The sequence below is a fragment of the Trichoderma gamsii genome (genome assembly GCF_001481775.2).
Source record: "Trichoderma gamsii strain T6085 chromosome Unknown Scaffold_7.2, whole genome shotgun sequence".
In the NCBI taxonomy this organism is placed as follows: Eukaryota; Fungi; Ascomycota; class Sordariomycetes; order Hypocreales; family Hypocreaceae; genus Trichoderma; species Trichoderma gamsii.
Window position 1 is genome coordinate 53,039 of NW_020171344.1, and position 17,016 is coordinate 70,054.

The 17,016-nt window shown below is 50.2% G+C and overlaps 8 protein-coding genes across 8 annotated transcripts; 4 read left to right on the top strand and 4 right to left on the bottom strand.

The window, feature by feature from the left end:
* Window positions 1–1,324: 1,324 nt before the first annotated feature.
* On the top strand, window positions 1,325–2,173 carry TGAM01_v202661 (hypothetical protein; the record flags this gene model as incomplete). The annotated part of the gene is made up of 1 exon (XM_018802117.1): window positions 1,325–2,173. The coding sequence occupies one exon, from the start codon at window positions 1,325–1,327 to the stop codon at window positions 2,171–2,173; it is 849 nt and encodes a 282-aa protein (XP_018664472.1).
* A 570-nt stretch (window positions 2,174–2,743) lies between these two features.
* On the bottom strand, window positions 2,744–4,007 carry TGAM01_v202662 (methionine aminopeptidase 2; the record flags this gene model as incomplete). Its single annotated transcript, XM_018802118.2, has 2 exons — window positions 2,744–3,897; window positions 3,965–4,007. The coding sequence occupies 2 exons, from the start codon at window positions 4,005–4,007 to the stop codon at window positions 2,744–2,746; spliced, it is 1,197 nt and encodes a 398-aa protein (XP_018664473.2).
* A 558-nt stretch (window positions 4,008–4,565) lies between these two features.
* On the top strand, window positions 4,566–5,434 carry TGAM01_v202663 (hypothetical protein; the record flags this gene model as incomplete). The annotated part of the gene is made up of 2 exons (XM_018802119.1): window positions 4,566–4,641; window positions 4,743–5,434. 2 exons carry the CDS (start codon window positions 4,566–4,568, stop codon window positions 5,432–5,434), a joined length of 768 nt encoding a protein of 255 aa, XP_018664474.1.
* A 257-nt stretch (window positions 5,435–5,691) lies between these two features.
* Window positions 5,692–7,289, bottom strand: TGAM01_v202664 (hypothetical protein; the record flags this gene model as incomplete). The annotated part of the gene is made up of 3 exons (XM_018802120.1): window positions 5,692–6,438; window positions 6,511–6,970; window positions 7,162–7,289. 3 exons carry the CDS (start codon window positions 7,287–7,289, stop codon window positions 5,692–5,694), a joined length of 1,335 nt encoding a protein of 444 aa, XP_018664475.1.
* A 529-nt stretch (window positions 7,290–7,818) lies between these two features.
* TGAM01_v202665 (hypothetical protein) lies at window positions 7,819–8,467 on the top strand (the record flags this gene model as incomplete). Its single annotated transcript, XM_024549040.1, has 3 exons — window positions 7,819–7,971; window positions 8,045–8,235; window positions 8,425–8,467. The coding sequence occupies 3 exons, from the start codon at window positions 7,819–7,821 to the stop codon at window positions 8,465–8,467; spliced, it is 387 nt and encodes a 128-aa protein (XP_024406155.1).
* Window positions 8,468–8,597: 130 nt separating this feature from the next.
* On the bottom strand, window positions 8,598–10,936 carry TGAM01_v202666 (hypothetical protein; the record flags this gene model as incomplete). Its single annotated transcript, XM_018802122.1, has 5 exons — window positions 8,598–8,791; window positions 8,849–10,389; window positions 10,458–10,566; window positions 10,620–10,755; window positions 10,895–10,936. 5 exons carry the CDS (start codon window positions 10,934–10,936, stop codon window positions 8,598–8,600), a joined length of 2,022 nt encoding a protein of 673 aa, XP_018664477.1.
* Window positions 10,937–12,785: 1,849 nt separating this feature from the next.
* On the top strand, window positions 12,786–14,431 carry TGAM01_v202667 (hypothetical protein; the record flags this gene model as incomplete). Its single annotated transcript, XM_018802123.2, has 3 exons — window positions 12,786–12,912; window positions 12,986–14,170; window positions 14,247–14,431. 3 exons carry the CDS (start codon window positions 12,786–12,788, stop codon window positions 14,429–14,431), a joined length of 1,497 nt encoding a protein of 498 aa, XP_018664478.2.
* A 475-nt stretch (window positions 14,432–14,906) lies between these two features.
* On the bottom strand, window positions 14,907–16,637 carry TGAM01_v202668 (hypothetical protein; the record flags this gene model as incomplete). Its single annotated transcript, XM_018802124.1, has 1 exon — window positions 14,907–16,637. One exon carries the CDS (start codon window positions 16,635–16,637, stop codon window positions 14,907–14,909), a length of 1,731 nt encoding a protein of 576 aa, XP_018664479.1.
* Window positions 16,638–17,016: the final 379 nt, after the last annotated feature.

Sequence of the window (17,016 nt, forward strand, 5' to 3'; positions counted from 1 at the left end):
ACGTTATCCGTGTAAATGGACGGCTCTCGGGCGCTAAGAGCTAGCTTCCGCTGTGCCATGTTGTCATAGGGCAAGATACGGCGGGCTGAGAGCCGGAGATGCCTACCGGTCTCGGAACCTGCGGAATGTGTTGGTGCAAGTTTTACTTGACGGGACTTCTTGATTGCATTTGAAGACTGTGATTGTTGAGATTTTTCTTGACTACTGAGATTGAAGCTATGTAACGCGACGTCTTATCCCGCTACCGACTTCGCAGCCCTACGGTGGATGATGGTGGACGCCAACTTGACTCACCACTGCTCGTCTAATAGCGTAGACAAGCCATGATAAGCTGGTTCTGTTTATCTCGCTTTGTTGTTGAAATTATCATAATTAATGATTTTTGCCAGTATTTATTCACTGGAAACAGCGGTACTAGCGGGCTTGTAGCTGAAAACCACCAGATGAATTGACCCCCGACTGTATCGATTCTATTACCCTCTTTTACCGGAGAATGCCACTCTCAGCAACATGAAATGCAGCATGCACTAAACGAAAATGCCATTAACAGCAGCCCGATCTGTTAGTCGTACTCAGATGTGTAGTTATAATACAGCCAAACATCTCTGCCACTATTTTCTCTTCGCAACCCACTTGCCTCAGCCGTCTAGAGTGCGCCACCCGCCCAAACCCTCCGTATATTCGTATATGTGCCCGATGCGGCCCCACTCGCCCGGAACTTCGTCAACTTTCCTCATAAAGACGGTAGTCATTCAAATAGAACTGACTACTTCTTTTAACAATGCTTATTAATTCTTAATAATTCATTCTGCCTCTCAGTGTAATGTACATGTTCGTGTAGTCGTATGGCCATCTCCGGAAGAGGTTGATGCTTCGCCAACTACTCTCAGAAGACAAAAATAACTCGAATAGCTAAGTCATATCTAGGTTTTAACGCTACTTCTTATTATTCCTTGTTGGTTTCTCCATAATTCTTAATAATTCACTTGTTTCTTAGCGATTAGTATGCCACTGCCTGGTTGTGCGTGTATTCGTGTGGTTAACTCGGAAGAGCGTCGAAGTTCTTTCTAGTTCTACATAGCAATGGTTGGCTTTTTGATGGGCTTGCTTCTTAACGGGACTGCTGGACAATGTAACTCTTCTTCTATAAAAGAACAGTTGTTCTCGCTTCTGTTTCTTGGTTACAAACAACACTGTTTGCTTCTAACAAGTATATACACACATATATAAACACTAGCTTTTGCGGCTCTTTTCGATCTCATATAACTGCATTCTTTCTCTATTTCTATAAATATACACATCTCTATATACACATATATCCATCATGCTCAACGGATTCTCAGTCCCCCTCACCCCATCTGGGAAATCATCCCTCGTCTCCTCTCCCCCCTGGCACTACTCCAGCGACTGCATGGCCATCGAATACTTCACCGACCCAAACGCCATCGCCGCCCTCCTCCCTCCCGGCCTCACCGCCGACCCCTCCTCCCCAGGCCGCGCCTTCTTATGGTTCCTCGACTGGCAATTCACCGGCTCCGACGACGAGCTCACAGACCCCGCCCGCTACCAATACCGCGAGGCCTTCATCCTCGTCGAAGCCATCTTTGAAGGCAAGCCCGTCAACTACTGCCCGTACATCTTCGTCGACAACGACGCCGCCATTGCGCGCGGCTGGGCACAGGGATTCCCCAAGAAACACGCGTCCGTCTTCCAAACGCGCAGTTTCGCGGCGCCCAGTCCTGCTGCTGCGCCGCTTGCGCCGGGGAGTCGTTTCGGCGCGAGTGTGTCTGCGCATGGAGAGCGGATCGCCACGGCGCGCATCCAGCTTGAGGAGAAGGTCGCCGACCCGAGAACGGTGTTTAACAGGCCTACTGTGATGCGGCGCTACTTTCCGCAGCTTGTGGCTGCAAGGCAGGACAGGCCGGCGGTGGACGAGCTGGCTATGAGCCTGACGGATAACCTGAACATTGTGGATGTTTGGGCTGGAGCGGCGGAGGTGAAGGTTCCGGAGGTGTTTGGAGAGGAGGTGCATTTGATTGCGCCGCTGCGGGTTGGACGGGGGTATCGGTTTGGCATGTCGTATTCTGTTACGGATTTGAGAATCTTGAGGGACTATGCTGCGGAGCGAGAGCCTGTTGTATCAGCTAGTCTGGTAAAGGAGATGGAGAGCTGATTGCTAAGACGTTGAACACAGAAGGTATATATATATATATATAGAGGTATACCTATACTAAGATATATGACTTACATTGAACTGGATAAGATTCAACATGTTTTGCCAACAGTTGATCAAATGTTGTAATCTCTTGTATATTTAATTCTTTTACTTTATTTGTCTTTGCACTATTGCTGAAGCCACATACAGCTATAATAGCACTGCTACATCGCCGCTATATGACACAATCCACCTTTTCTTATTCATTATAGCTTTTCAAGCACAAACCATCTGCTAGATTTCAAAAACGTCGTATTCCAGATTCCATCTTGAACTCTCATCAATAGTCGTCTCCGCGGCTGATGACCTCCTTCACGGTGGGTCGAATAAGGATAGTCTATACATGAAATTAGTCATTGCGTCGTGCTGTTCATGCGAGTAGAGATTGCAACTTACGTGCTCATACTGAGCAGTGTACGAGCCCTTTTTGTCAACCAAGGGCGGGTACGCCTCGACAATGTCGTTTTGCACCAGGCTGTTGAGCTGTTTCGTGAAGAAAAGAACATGTCAGCGTCAAACCATTTCTTTTCAGTAAAAAAGTGAACTTACACCAAGCAGATACTTCTCCTGGCCCAGGCGATCGAGGTATCGTCGACAGAACGGCAACGTTCCAAAGTTCTTGTTAATCACATTAAGCAACGACTTGGCCGAGCTCAACCGGAGATCAACGTGCGACACGTCTCCGACCTTTGCATAGTGCGAAACTTCTCCGTCATCGCGCACATAGCCGTTGCCCGTGCTGCCAAATGTCTCAATGGCAAACACGTCACCCTCCTCCATCTTGGTCTGGTCGTTGCTCTTGACAATGGGCACCGCCTTTGTGCCATGGATGCTGTACGGCAGGATGGTGTGGCCCGTCAGGTTGCGGATGCTCTTGACCGGGTAGGTCGTGCCGTCAATCTCGACCTCGTAGCTCTCCATGACCTCCTGGATGACGCCGCCAATCTCGCCGACGCGGGCGTCGATGCCGGCCTCGCGGATGCCGGCGTTGGTGGCTGCTCGCACGGCCGCGAGGAGAGGATCGTACTTGGGCTCAAAGGCCATGGTGAAGGCAGAGTCGACAATCTTGCCGTTGACGTGGACGCCAAAGTCCACCTTCATGACGTCGTTTTGCTGCAGCACCATCTTGTTGCCCGCGTTGGGGGTGTAGTGCGCCGCGCAGTGGTTCAATGATAAACCGCAGGGGAAGCCCATGCCGGCCTTGAGCGCATCGCCCTCCTCCAGGCCCGAGTGGCCCGTCAGCGCGCGCACGCTGTCCTCGATGGTCTCGGCGATCTCGGTCAGGCTCTGGCCGGGCTTGATGACCTTTTGCGCATACTGGCGCACCTGGCGGTGGATCTCGGCCGCCTCGCGGTAGTCAGCCAGGAATTCGCTGTTGAGGTTGTCTAGGTGGCGCTTCTCCTCGTTGGTGGTTCGGTAGCTGTTCTCGTCCTTGTACTCGACCTCCTCGCCCTTGGGGAAGTTCTTGTTGGGGAACAGCTGGCTGACCAGGACGCGAGGTGGCTCGGTCTGGCTGGTGGGATTCTTCTTCTTCTTCTTGGGCTTTCTCTTCTTCTTCTTCTTGGCAGCGCCGGCGGCGGGCGTGGCATCCTCGGCGTCGTCCTCGGAGTCTTCGTCGTGCGCATCTTCGGCTTGGCCGTTGGTCGTACCAGCCTGGCCAGCGGGCTGGGTACCGTCGGCCACTGCAATTGCGCATCGAGTCAGCATGTACGGCGCTTCCACAAGCTGGAATTCAACAGCAATGCTCACCTTTCAGCTCCTTGAGAGCTTCAGTGGGAATTTGGGCTGCCATCTTGGCTGACTTGTACTATGTTGAATGTGCAGGTCTAAAATTTTGGCAGATGCGGCTTTGCAGCGGCTAACCCCGCCATAGGCGCTGACAAAATTAGGTATAGCGGGAAAGGGTCAAGTGTACAGCTAATCGGTATGAAGAGTGACTAGCTAATTTTGTCAGTTTCAAAAGTTGCGTATGACATCAATCCTTGGTCTCGAGTACCTGTATCCTCGGCATAACCACCACCACCACCACCATGGCAGCATTAATCCGCCAACGAGCTTGTACTTTGGATAATTGGCCAAATAGCTGTACTCCTAGTACAACATACAATACTACCCATCCGCATTATGCATCGTAGCAGCATACTTTGGGCACCTGCAGCCATGACAGGCCTGAATGACTTCCCAGTGGAGAGACGTGGGGTTGCCCTGATAAAACGGCGGGGCTCTTGATCTCATACGTCTCACAGATTCCCAGGCAGAAGCCTTTCAAACATCAATCAAAGACTGGACCTCACAGAGAAGCCTCTCTGCAGATTAATAGTCTGAAGATAGATGAGGTCTATAGGCCAACATGGAGCCTCAAGTACAGAAACTGGTAGACAAGGTGCGGAAGAACTACCTAAGTACACCTCAGGACCAGCGCCTGTGTAAGTCAGCCAAATATATATCTTGCAGCTTCAGTCAAATGACTATTACACCATTCGCACATGATATGATTAGTCTATGCTAACAGCTCTCATTCATCCAGTAATCGGAATCGGCGGCATCCCAGGCTCAGGCACGTCCACCCAAATAAACCCTCACCCATTGATTCCCATCATCACTAACAAACCACCAGGCAAAACAACACTCGCCCAAACCATCACCTCCAAACTCAACGCCCTCGCCGCATCCTCCCCAAATGCTTCTCCCCCAGCAATCTTCGTCCCCATGGACGGCTTCCACCTCACCCGCGCCGAGCTCTCCGCCATGCCAGATCCAGTAACCGCCCATGCTCGCCGCGGCGCCCCCTACACATTTGACGCGCAAAAGTTCCACACGCTGGTGCAATCACTAAGAAAACCCATTTCGTCTGAGCAAACGATATACGCTCCCTCTTTTGATCACGCTGTGAAGGACCCCAAGGAGAATGACATTGCCGTGCTGCCGACGCATCGCATTGTCGTTATTGAGGGGAACTACGTGGCGCTGAATAAGGAGGTGTGGCGGGATGCTGCGTTGTTGTTTGATGAGCTGTGGTTTGTGGAGGTTGATTTTGAGGTGGCGAGGAAGAGGTTGAGGGAGAGGCATGTGCGAGCAGGCATTGCTCAGACTATAGAGGAGGGTGATAAGAGAGCTACGGAGAATGATTTGGTTAACGGGAAGGAGATTGTGGATTGTAGATTGCAAGTACAAGAGCTGATAACAAGTAGAGAAGACGGCACGTGGGTTCATGAATAGACAGTCTTGGAATATATTCATCGATGAGAACAAGATCTTTTGTTTCCTTCGAAAAGCCTGTAATGAACTAAGATAAGGTGATATGTAAGCCAAGCAAATGCTAACACAGCTTCGCCATAAGAAAAACTATCAAAGTAGAAAGAAGGATGATACATTAGCAAGGTGTTAAAAATCCAACAGATGCAATCCATAGCAAACCCCAAACACCCAATGGTACAAGCAGACACAAGCTTTTCCAAACCAAACCAAACTGCTTTTCAGCTGTCCTCTGGCACCACCGGCTCATGGAAAGCCTGCTCATGAGGCTGGTCAACACTTGCACGGGCAGCCAGGCTCAGCCTCTTCATCTCAGGGGCCATCGTCACTCCCGTACCCTTTCTACTCCGCGTCGCCTCCTCCCACCTCTTTTCGCTCTTTTCGTCCTTGACCGCAGGTTTATGGGCTGTGCCGTCCAGGCCCAGCACCTCCATTAGCTCAGGCAGCTCTACGTGATCTCTCGTGTTCTTCATCCTGTGGCACCAAGTGATCCTCTTATCCTCAGCCCGCTCGCCCTCGACTTTGTCCTGTGTGGTTGCTGGCTCAGCAAGCGATCCAAACTTGGGCGGCTGTTCCTGTGTCGGCGTTGAAATCGGCGTCGCGACATTGTAAGGCTCGTAGAGGAACTCGCCGCCCACCTGGCGGTGATCACCAGACTTGAGAGCCAGGCCCTTGGGTACGTGCTTGAGGCCCTGGACGATGCTGTCAAAGATACCCCTTGACGTGCTCTTCTTTGTGTATGCGGGCTTGGCGCCCATTTGAAGCGTCTTGACCATGCCCAAAGCGTCGAACAATGACCGGGTCGGGTCGGTGTATATGGGGAACTGGCAGCCCGTCTCTTTGGCATACATGTCGATCAGGCCGGGGTCGCCGCATCCCACAACGGTGATGAAGGTGCTGATGGGTAGTCGGAGGAGAGAATCGGGGGTGATGGCTTCGGAGAGAGTGCGGAGGTATTCTTGGCAGTTCTAAATGCAAGAAAGAATGTTAGCTGTCAGGTATACTAGGATGAAGGGCTATCGTCAGGAGAGAATGCATACGCCACAGAAGAAATGCCGAATAAAGATGACGAGCACTCGTCTAGCCTTGTTCTCGCCCATGTACAGGCTCTTGAACGTCTTCGACTTGCCATGGCGGTCCAGCACAATGTAGTTCTCAATCATCTTCTGGACCTCGGCCGAGGGCAGCTCGTTGTTCGTCGACAGCTCGCCATCGAAATCCTGTGGTTGCGACTTGTCGATGTCGATTGATGAGGGCTTGGAATGTCTATGCGACGACGCCCTGTCCGAGTGCCTGTCGTGAGCGTCCGCCTCGTCATGGCTGTGGGCAGCACTGTCGTTGTGAGTGTGTGGCGTTTGCTGATCGATGTCGCTGAGGATGCCCGTAAAGGTGTGTTGCGGGGGGTGGGCCGGGCCAGCACCGTCGATCTGCACGTCTGCCATTTGGAGAAGGATTTGATGCCGATGGTTGTTGTAAAGTTGCAGTGTAGCAGTAGCAGTGCTGATAGAATAACAAGAGGCTGCTCTATCGCACACAGCGGAAAGGAGAAATATATAGGTACGTAGTCGTGTATCATGTCATGTCCAGCTGCAGCCGGATTTCAAGTTTCCAGGGGCCGCTTGGAGCTCCAGCTGGCGCTAACTGCCAACTCCATGCCGTAGTCCGTCCCCAGGCTCTGGAGCCAGAGTTACTCCGTCAGGTCAGCGGCGAGCAGCTTCACTGCGCCACGCACTGGCCAATGCCACGACAATTGCAGGGAACCCGTTGCAGCAGTGGCAGTGACAGCGACAGTGACAGCGACACCTCGTTTTGCTGGCATGATTTTCCTGGTGAGCTGCTGACCTGACCTCCGGTTTGATTGGACGTGGCGTAGTAGCTGGGCTGGACGCTGTGCGAATCAAGGCATGTGAAAGAACAGGCGACAGGCCGGCGGTGGCCAATCATGTTGCGCCGCTCGGTGAGAACGCAACGATCGAACCAATGACTAAGCAGAGACAGGCCCCTGTAATGCCCGTTTGGTGTTGCGTTGACCTCAACCATCATCGTCGGCAGAAATTCCCAAAGCAGAACCCCAAACGTGCGGCCCAGCTTATTCGCCTTCTAAGCCACCCGCGTGGCTCAGCGGCTGTGTTTCGTTTCATCAAAATAACTCTTTGCTTGGCACGTACTATCAGTCAATCCCCATTCTCATAGAAAATAGACCCAGAACGGCAAGAGGAAAACTAATACAGCCCGCTAGCGATATAACAGTGTCTCCACCGATCTCATTCAATCCCCCGTATTCAGATTCTGTCACCCAGACTCACTTCGCTTCGCCATCGTCCAAATCCAACCTTCCTGTTCCAACCATGTCCGACGCAGATGAAAACGATCTCTTCAACATTCAAGTCTCAGACTCTGAGGACGACAAGGTTGAGAAAAAGTCCCGGCGCACCGGCCAGACTGAAGATGAGTTTCAGGCCGTGAAAAACACTTACCGCGCCAAGGTGGAGAATGGCAATGTAAGTCCATTCCCTCTTCTTTTCTCAAGATATAGACTCGAATCCCCATCGTAACCAAGTGCTTCTCATCTAGATTCAGCAAACCATCACTCTTCCTCTAGAGCCTGGTGCCAACAAACAGCATGTCCAAGAGGTTCTTCATGCCGCAGAGGAGCTCTACTTCTTTCGCCGCTATCAAGAGGTCGTTGACCTTGTATCACGAGTCTTGACCCCAGAAGGCGACAAAGGGGGCTTGGATGAGGAGACAAAACAGATTCTGTCCATGTATCAATCGAGATGTAGACAAAAAATGAAACAAAATGATTGAACGCCCGCCATCTTAGCACGGCCACGATGAAAGACTGGGATCACTCACTCAGATGTGCGCTGCGCCTACAATCAACACCAGCTCGTTTTACACAGCCCATTTCTCGAGTTCATTGTTACATTCAACTATAGCTGTACACTGAACAGGCCTTCCTCAGTCACATTACAAGATAGTAAGCAGCCTAAATAGGCCCATCCCTTTTTTGTCCCTTCAGTATTCCGTTCAGATACAAAACCGCAATATTATCTACCAGTTAACAATCCCAATTATCCCCACCAAAATCTTTCCCCTCCCACACCGTCCTCAGATACCGCTGTTATTAGAAACCAGCAAACTTGCCTTCGTTCTCCACGGGCTTGTCCGCCCACCGCGAGGAGCTGAGGCCTTTTGAGTTTGGCTTCTGGCTCTCCAGGGGAGCAGGGCTCTTAGGAGCAACCGTCGTCGTTGGAGCTTTTAGGGGGATATCGATCAACTTTTTGACAGACTCTAGCTTTGGATTCATGGCCGACAACCCTTTAGGAGCAGAGTCAGTGCATGCGACCACCTATATTTGTGTTTGGCAAAACATACCGCTTGGAGTGGCTGTACCACTTGGAGTGGCACTACCGCTTGGAGTGACCGTACCGCTTGGGGTGGCTGTACCGCTCGAGCTGGCCCATCGAGATGTCGCAAGTCCTCCAGCCGCTTTCAGACGAGAACTAGAGGGTACCTGATCTTTTTGTTTGGCTATGCTTAAACCTGTTTTCTTCTTGGGAAGCGAACCTTTTTGGATCTCATGCAAGCCCGAAGCATTGATCTTATCTTTGCGCGACACGGCCTGTGCTTCTAGCTCCTTGATATCGGTAGGAGTATACTTGATCTTCTTGCTCGGCTTTTCAACAATCTCTTGGAGGTCTTGCAGCGTTTCGCTCGAGATGGTCACGGAATTCATGTGGCTCATGTGATTGCTTCCATGCCTAAACTGTACCTTTCTTTTGATTCGAACCAAGAGTCGGAGAAGTTCGGCGAGTTCATCTTTCAGCTCATCAGACTCCGTCTCTGTCGTCATGAAGCCTTGCGCCATCCAGTTGGAAATTGCCGTTGATTCGATTTCCTCAATACCCTTTTCGGGAACCTGAATACCGGTCGCAGTGATCTCAGACAGTATTTGTTGAACTAAACCTTGCATGTGATCTGCAGCGGCCTCAATGGTGAGTGCTGGATTGGAAGGAAAATCATCACCTGTGTCCACCAAGCTCTCTCCGGCTACGCTTTCTCGAGTGTCTCGCTGTAACGATGTCTCGGTGGAAGCTGCTGCTTGCAAGGAAACCTTATCGTTGCCATGATCCCTCGTCGGAGCTGTTTTAGTTACCTGAGATGCAGTGTTTGATGGAGTGTTCGGAGTATTAGCTTCGGTCTCTTTGTCAGTGGTGGACATGTTGTTAGCAGTAGGGGTCTTGCTATCATTAGGCGTCTTGTCAGCAGTGGGAGCCTTGTTAACAGTTGGCGTCGGGGTTTCCTTTGGAGAAACAAGACTAGGTTCTTTGAAGCGAAGAGCAGATTGCTGCAGACTTTTGAGCAAGTATTGGAATCCTTCTGCGGCGACAGAAGTCCGAAACTTCAACTTGTAAAGGCGCTCTCGCTGAGCATTGAAGACTAGGCAGAATGGACCTTGTATCACCGGTGTGTCAAGAGTTAGGACATCGTGAACCGATTTCCCCTTGTCTGGCAACTGCATCACCAGCAAACCTTTGTTCTTTTGGAGCTGCACTTTCAACATGAATTTTATCGTGGAAGAAGAATTGTCCGACTCATTGACGGTCTCGCAGTTGCCCTGAGACAATAAGTGCTCCTGGGCTTGAAGCGGTGTGGAAGGATTTGGCTTTGATTCCGTTGTGGAGATCGGAGGTCCTTTGGCGCTGGGTACTACTGGTACCTTTGAACTGTTTGCTACCGCCGTGTCTCTGCTGGCCTGTGTGTTATGATGAGGGAGTGCCTTCCTGTTTGAAGCAGGAGGCAAAGCTGATGCAGGAACCCTGCCAATGCTCCCCGTAGACCTGATAGAAGAAGGTGGTTTGGGAATCGCAAAGGGTCTGAATGGCTTTGTCTCTGGTTGATACCGAGGTGGTGCTCTAGGATTAAGATTGGAGGATCAGCACGATTGCAATGTACGTGTTTTGGAAGTGGCGTCTTGACTTACGACTCAACCGCATGGCGTGCCATGAATTGGTTTGTCAACTTCGCCCAAGGTCGAGCATTGCCAAGCTCGAGGCCTTCCATCTGCTCGCTCTCCTCGTCCACGATTTTGACTGTACATGGTTAGACAGAGCAAGGCTTTGACACCGATATTTCATTGGCTTACCTCCCCACTTGCTCCCCAGCTGCTCTTTGCGAGCCTGAGGGATGTGGCTTGTTCCAGATCGACCAGGGAGATAGGTTGGCCGCTTGGCGCGGTCACTCAGTGGAAGCTCGTCCTGCCTACTTCTGCCGAGGTCGGCCTAGAGTTGAGGAATGTCAGCACACCTTCGTGTATGCCTTTTTGCATCAGGCTGCCGTCCCTCTAAATGACGGGAATAGGCCTTCTCCATCCACGCCAATAATGGAAGGCAGAGCGAAATCAGACAAAATTGATCTTACCATCAGAGCCTCCTTGACAACCTCAATGTTTGGGGCTGTCATTGTGATGTCTCAAAACTAGAAGTCTTGACGAATGGCGATGATTGAAATGTTTCCTCATATATCCGTGGTGTTGAGGAGGAATGTCTTTTCAGCGCAGTGGTGACCTTGGTGTTGAGAGGAGGTAATGAAGAGAAGGCAAAATATAGTGAAGGAAATGCGAGGAAAGTGGCAGAAATAGTGAAAAAGGATCGAAAATCTGGGACGAAAGAGTGACTGTACTGTTCGATGATACAGGGCGGTTGCAAGCGGCCTGCTTGGTTCGATAGAGGGATGAGGAGGATCAGACTGCTGTGAAGGGTAGAAGCTGTGCCAATATTGGATGGAGAAGATGCACATCAGATGTAGGGTTTGAAATTTCTAGATCTCTGAGAGTCTAGAAGGGGGGATTAAATAGCAGCATACCTCAGGCACCCAAGCAGTAACCGGCTTGTATTTCGGGTGCAGGCAGGTGCCAGGCTTCCTAGGCGCGGATATCTGCGCTTAGCCTGACAGATGGCCATTGCCTAGCCAACTGAAATGTGTTTACTTTTGAGTCTTGTTGCATGCGAGAATATGTAGGCACAGTTGCATTATCTGCGTTCAGCATACTAGTATACGCTGCAGGAGTGGTACTGACATCCAAGTATGAAGGGGTTGATAGCTTGTATCTACTTGCAATTCCTAAAACCGTTAGAGATATGGCTATATATCTACGATAAAGCAAACAAGAACACTCTAGAAAACTTATTGAAGTAAAATTCATTCTTTTCACTATAGTACTATCCATTACCGCATTCTGATGCACTAATCTTCTATTCCGATCGCTGTATTATACAATGCTATTCCCTGGTATTTATCTTGATATGAAAGGGACCTGCTCTATGCATGTATGTACGCACTCCATCTGATTACAGCTTGTTACCCCTGAAACCTTTTATCATTCACCAAGGTTGTGTCCAAGTGTATGACCTCCCTCCGGTACCACTAGAGATCCGAAAATACTACCCTTTCAAGTAATGAACTCTGCTAATCTTCTAATGTCAAAGAGCATCAAGTCGTCTCAGGCAATACTAGTATATATTTGATGTCAAACTACATCATAAACGGCATATTTTGTTCCGCTGCCAACCGCCTCTTATCTCTCATTGACCTCGGCCATCTGCCGGGACCCCAACGATTTTTCCCTCACATTAAATAGTTGCTTACCGTACAATCTGCCCAAGTGCTATTAATTCAGTATATTTAGAAAGAATCCTGTCGGTCTTTGGGAATCGCCGCAAATCTCATATGAGAATGAGAGTGCGCTGAATGGCACGCGGCAAAAGACTAGATCTGATGCCCGTACCAAAACACCAAATTCGGTGTGTATTAGTCCGGTGAATTTCACCCCATTTGCACGGGTGCACAAATAGTTGGCGTCTGGCCAGATTTGTTTCATCTTAATGGCTATTCGCTTGTAAATTGCCCAATATCCGCGCTAAATCCGCAGGAAATGGCCGTTAATTGAGATCGAACAATGTTCGCATTTTGATCTCGGCTTAGCGATCAGCGAGATCAAGCCGCGAGGCCCGCTAATCCCTGGGTGTGGCGCTTCTTCGAGATGCGATGTCGGCAGATCGATATATGCTGTACTTCCTTACTGGGAAAATCAGCAGCTTTTTGTGCTGAGATGGCAGCATTCCACCCCGCGTTTACACTTCGACTAGGTACCGTGGAAGGCATAGATAATGCGGGGGAATGAGACAGCTAAGATCTGCATTGTACACCGACTTGGCTTATATAAAACACTAGCCGTGGATCTCTGGACTTGTTCTCGCCAAGAAAAAAAACCGCCAACGTTCTAATCATCAGCCACGCAGAAGAAGACATCATGGCGAGAAAGGTGGCCGCATCGGAGATTCTCCAGCACAACAAGAGGGGCGATGTATGGATTGTGGTTGAAGGAGAAGTGTACGACATAACTCAGTTCGCACCAGAGCACCCCGGCGGGCAAGAGAGTACGTTTCAACCATCAACAGCACTCGGTAACGGTGTCAGTACTCTAGATACACTCTGCTCACGCGCCTTTAGTTATATATAAGTTTGCCGGAAAAGATGCTACTGAGGAATATAGTCGGGTACATTCGCCTTCACTGATCCGAGAGACTCTGGGAGAGAAAGGCCATATCGGATCCTTCGATGAATCCACCATGACAGAAGACTGGAAAGCTGCCAATCAGCCCTCAACCCAACTTGCGCTGGTGAAATCAGGCGAGAAGCCGGCACTTGATGACATTTTTAACATGGATGACTTCGAAAAGGCGGCGCATATTGCATTATCCGACAAGTCTTGGGCATATATCTGGGGAGGATCGAATGATAACATCACACGAGACGCCAACAGTTCCATGCTTCGCCAGATCTGGATGCGCCCGAGAGTCTTGCGCAACGTTGGTACTGTGACAACAGGCACGAAACTTTTTGGATGTGAGCTTGACATACCCGTCTTCATATCACCTACTGGCGCTGCACGAGCTGGCGGTGCCGAGGGTGAGTTGACGCTGGCTCGAGGAGCGAATGCGGCGGGAATCGTTCATTGTTTCGCGACTCCCTCATCATATACGCATACCGAAGTTTTAAACGAGACCAAGCGTCAAGCCTTCTTCCAGCTATACGTGGACAAGAACCGTGCCAAGTCTGAAGCTGCCATCCGGACGATCGAGGCTAGCGGTAAAGTAAAGGCCATTCTGCTGACGGTTGACGTTCCCGTAATACCCAAACGAGAAGACGACGAGCGCGTAAAGTCAACAGAACAGCTGGCAGTATCGGGAGTCGGTACGAATTTCGGAACCGAGACAAGTGACAAGAAGGGCGCCGGTTTTGCGCGCCAAGCAGCATCATTCATCGATCCGACGACTAGCTGGGACGATCTCAAGTGGCTACGGAGCATCACGCAGCTGCCCATTGTTATTAAAGGCATCCAGACCGCGGCAGATGCCATGATGGCTGCGAAAATGGGAGTTGAGGGCATTGTCATCAGTAACCACGGCGGTCGCGCAGCTGATACTGCGCCGCCTTCTATTCTTGTCCTACTAGAGCTGCAGAAGCAGTGTCCCGAGATATTCGCCCAGCTTGAAGTGCTGATTGATGGTGGTTTCCGACGAGGATCAGATATTGTCAAAGCGATTTGTTTGGGCGCATCTTCGGTTGGGATGGGCAGGCCGTTTCTCTATTCGTTGAGCTACGGTCAAGAAGGTGTAGAGCATGCAGCATGGAGTAAGTTTTTCCGTTTCTGTCTATCTAACCATATGAACTTGATATGAATATATGTAATAACTAATAACATTTGCAGTTCTGAAAGAAGAAATCGAGACGGCTATGCGTCTGTGTGGCATGACGGATTTGATGAGGGACGCGCATCCGGATCTTGTAAACACCAGCAGTCTTAACTTTATGGTGCCCGGGCTTCGACATCCTTACGCGCGCAAAGTCGACAAATCGGCCGGATGGCTTAGTTCTTTACGATCTAAGCTGTAGATAATGGAATAGAAGCCTCGATCGGAACGGTTGATAGGAAACATGGTACATACCAAAAATATCGCTTGGCTGCCCCGGGCTATGAACGCATTTACGACGAGATATATTGGGCCATCGACCAGAAATGTATCAACCACAACTATTCAAGAGCTCTTACTGTTAGGCATGAACATTACGAGCAATCCCTCGAGAAATATTTGTGTTTTCATGATTCTGCATACGAAGACGAGTCATATTGAAAATCAGCGACATGCATACAAGATTAGGATATGGGGTATTTCTAGAGGGTGTTTAAAATTGGCCTTTTTATGACATGATGAAGTATTTTTTATTTCACTCAAATAGCAATCCATATGAGGCGCTCGCATGCATGTTGCCTCGCTGTGTAAATGCACCCGACATATGCTTTGAACCATGTAAACGTGTGAGCTTATATATGACTGGCACAGCGACTTCTTCATACCTATTCCCTAACTCACGAACAACAGCCACTGCCATTGCTATTCGCCGTCACACCATTCTGAGCGTCGCCCTGGCTGACCGTCCGACAGAAACAGGACGATTGCACAGTGATATCAGCTAACCACGTCGCCAACTTTAGTGGCAGCTCAAGCATCTTGGCTTCAGCAGTTCGTCCCAGCAACGTCAAACACTCATGGTAGCCATGCAACGCCCAAATGTTATTCGGATGTTGGTGGCCACGCGGCAGAGACTCGTCGAATCCAAGGTCCTCTGCATACGCCTTGGCGGCTTCTTCGACGCGGCCCTGTTCCAGCAGCAGCGCCGCGTAGGCGTGTCGAGACGGCTGCATCCAAGCCCATGGCTCGCTGTAGTTGAGATGGTCGTCTAGGTCGATCGAGCGACGCAAATGATCAAAGGCCAGTTCGTAATTACCGCGGCGGTATTCAATCTCGCCGGCCAGCATTGCTTCGCCGACTGCTAGGATGTCGATGCAAGTGTTTGGGAAATCCATTCGTGAGGGAGGTACACGCCTTACAGCTTCTCTGAATAGGCTTTGTTGTATCAACGCCTCGTCTATTTTTCCTGTAGCGGCGAAAGCGACACCTTTGGCATAATAAATTGTGGCGGTTGTGACGCAGTAGAGAGACTGATTTGCCGGAAGCTCGAGATTGATGATGTCGTCCCAGCGGCCGAACCTGATCAAGACGTGAGGTCGGACTGCAATAAAAGCTTCCAACCAGTCTGCCATGGGCGGGGATTTGATGGAGAGCAGCTCTGCGGGGAGTGCATCCTCCATGTGTTCGCAGTTTTCAATGGCGATTTTCGACTGCCCGGATAGCATGGCGGCGTAGATTAGAGAGTGATAGTTGTGGCCTCGGTAGAGAGAATACATGCTCATGCCACCGACCCTATCTACGAATTCCCGATCAGCTTTGACAGCGACGGTGTTGGCGGTAATGGAGGCTTGATAGTCTCCAATGAGAATGTCGAGATGTGAGGGCATATGATTCAGATGAGCGCAGTCGGGTACAAGTCCCCTTAGAAAGTTGCCCGAAGGAACGGCGGCTTCAGGCGTGCGCGACATCTCCATGAGATGGATATGCAGATGAAGCAATCCCGGGTGCTCGCTGGCGCCTTTTTGCTTCAGAGCTCTCGAAATAGCTGCCTCAGCTTCAAAAGCGCGAGAGTTGGGTCCTGGTTTGCCGCTGTATGGATCCCACATTGCCCATGGAGTGAGATTCATGAGGGCGTCGATATAGAGGGCAGCGACGTCCAAGTCGTCGCCGAATTGCTCGTAGGCAACTCCCATGGCATCAGCGTACGCGCGATTCCATACCGAATAGTCTTCTGTCGGAGTGCGCTGTGGAAATCGTGCAACGAGCCCATGGATGAGAGCCTGTTCGACCGGACTGGCATTTTCCACGAGTTCCAAAGCCTTTCGCGATGCGGTATAAGTGGCGTCAAGGGACGTCTTGAGATCCTCGGGATCAAACAAACGCCACGCTTTGTTATAGTAGGGGCCGCGGGTGTATGCTAGTCCCCAGTATCCCATGGCACAGCTGGGATCTGCTAGGATAACCTTCTCAAAGCAGCTTGACGCCTCCTGCGTGTTGAAGCCGTAGGCCCAAATGAGACCTCGGTTAAACCATCGCTGGGCGTCAGGACTATCTGTTGTAATGGGGCGATGATAGGTCCCAAGATCAAAGTAGCCATCATCTTCTAGGGCCGCTAGTTTGGCTTCCATAGTCGAATAATTGATTACTCTGTGCTTTCAGTATGAGCTTTTTATGTACATGTATCAAGTGAAGCCTTCTTAGCATTCAACTGACGACATATCTTAGTAACAACACGAAGGCGGGGTTAAGCTTGAGTGCAGCTTTGCCTACTATTTACCCAGCTGTTTAAACGCAGCCGTTTCAATTTCGCACTTACAACATTTAGCTGACGTAACGGGTAATTGGCTGTTACTCTTTTGAGAAAATGCTCGATCTATGCGTGCATATGCTTGGCAGCATGGCAATCGTATACTAGAACTTTTTAGCTTCTTCCTTCGTTCTATAGACATGCATCCACTAAGCTTAGTTGACCCTTGTTAACACCTGAATCTAGTGAGACAGCCATAC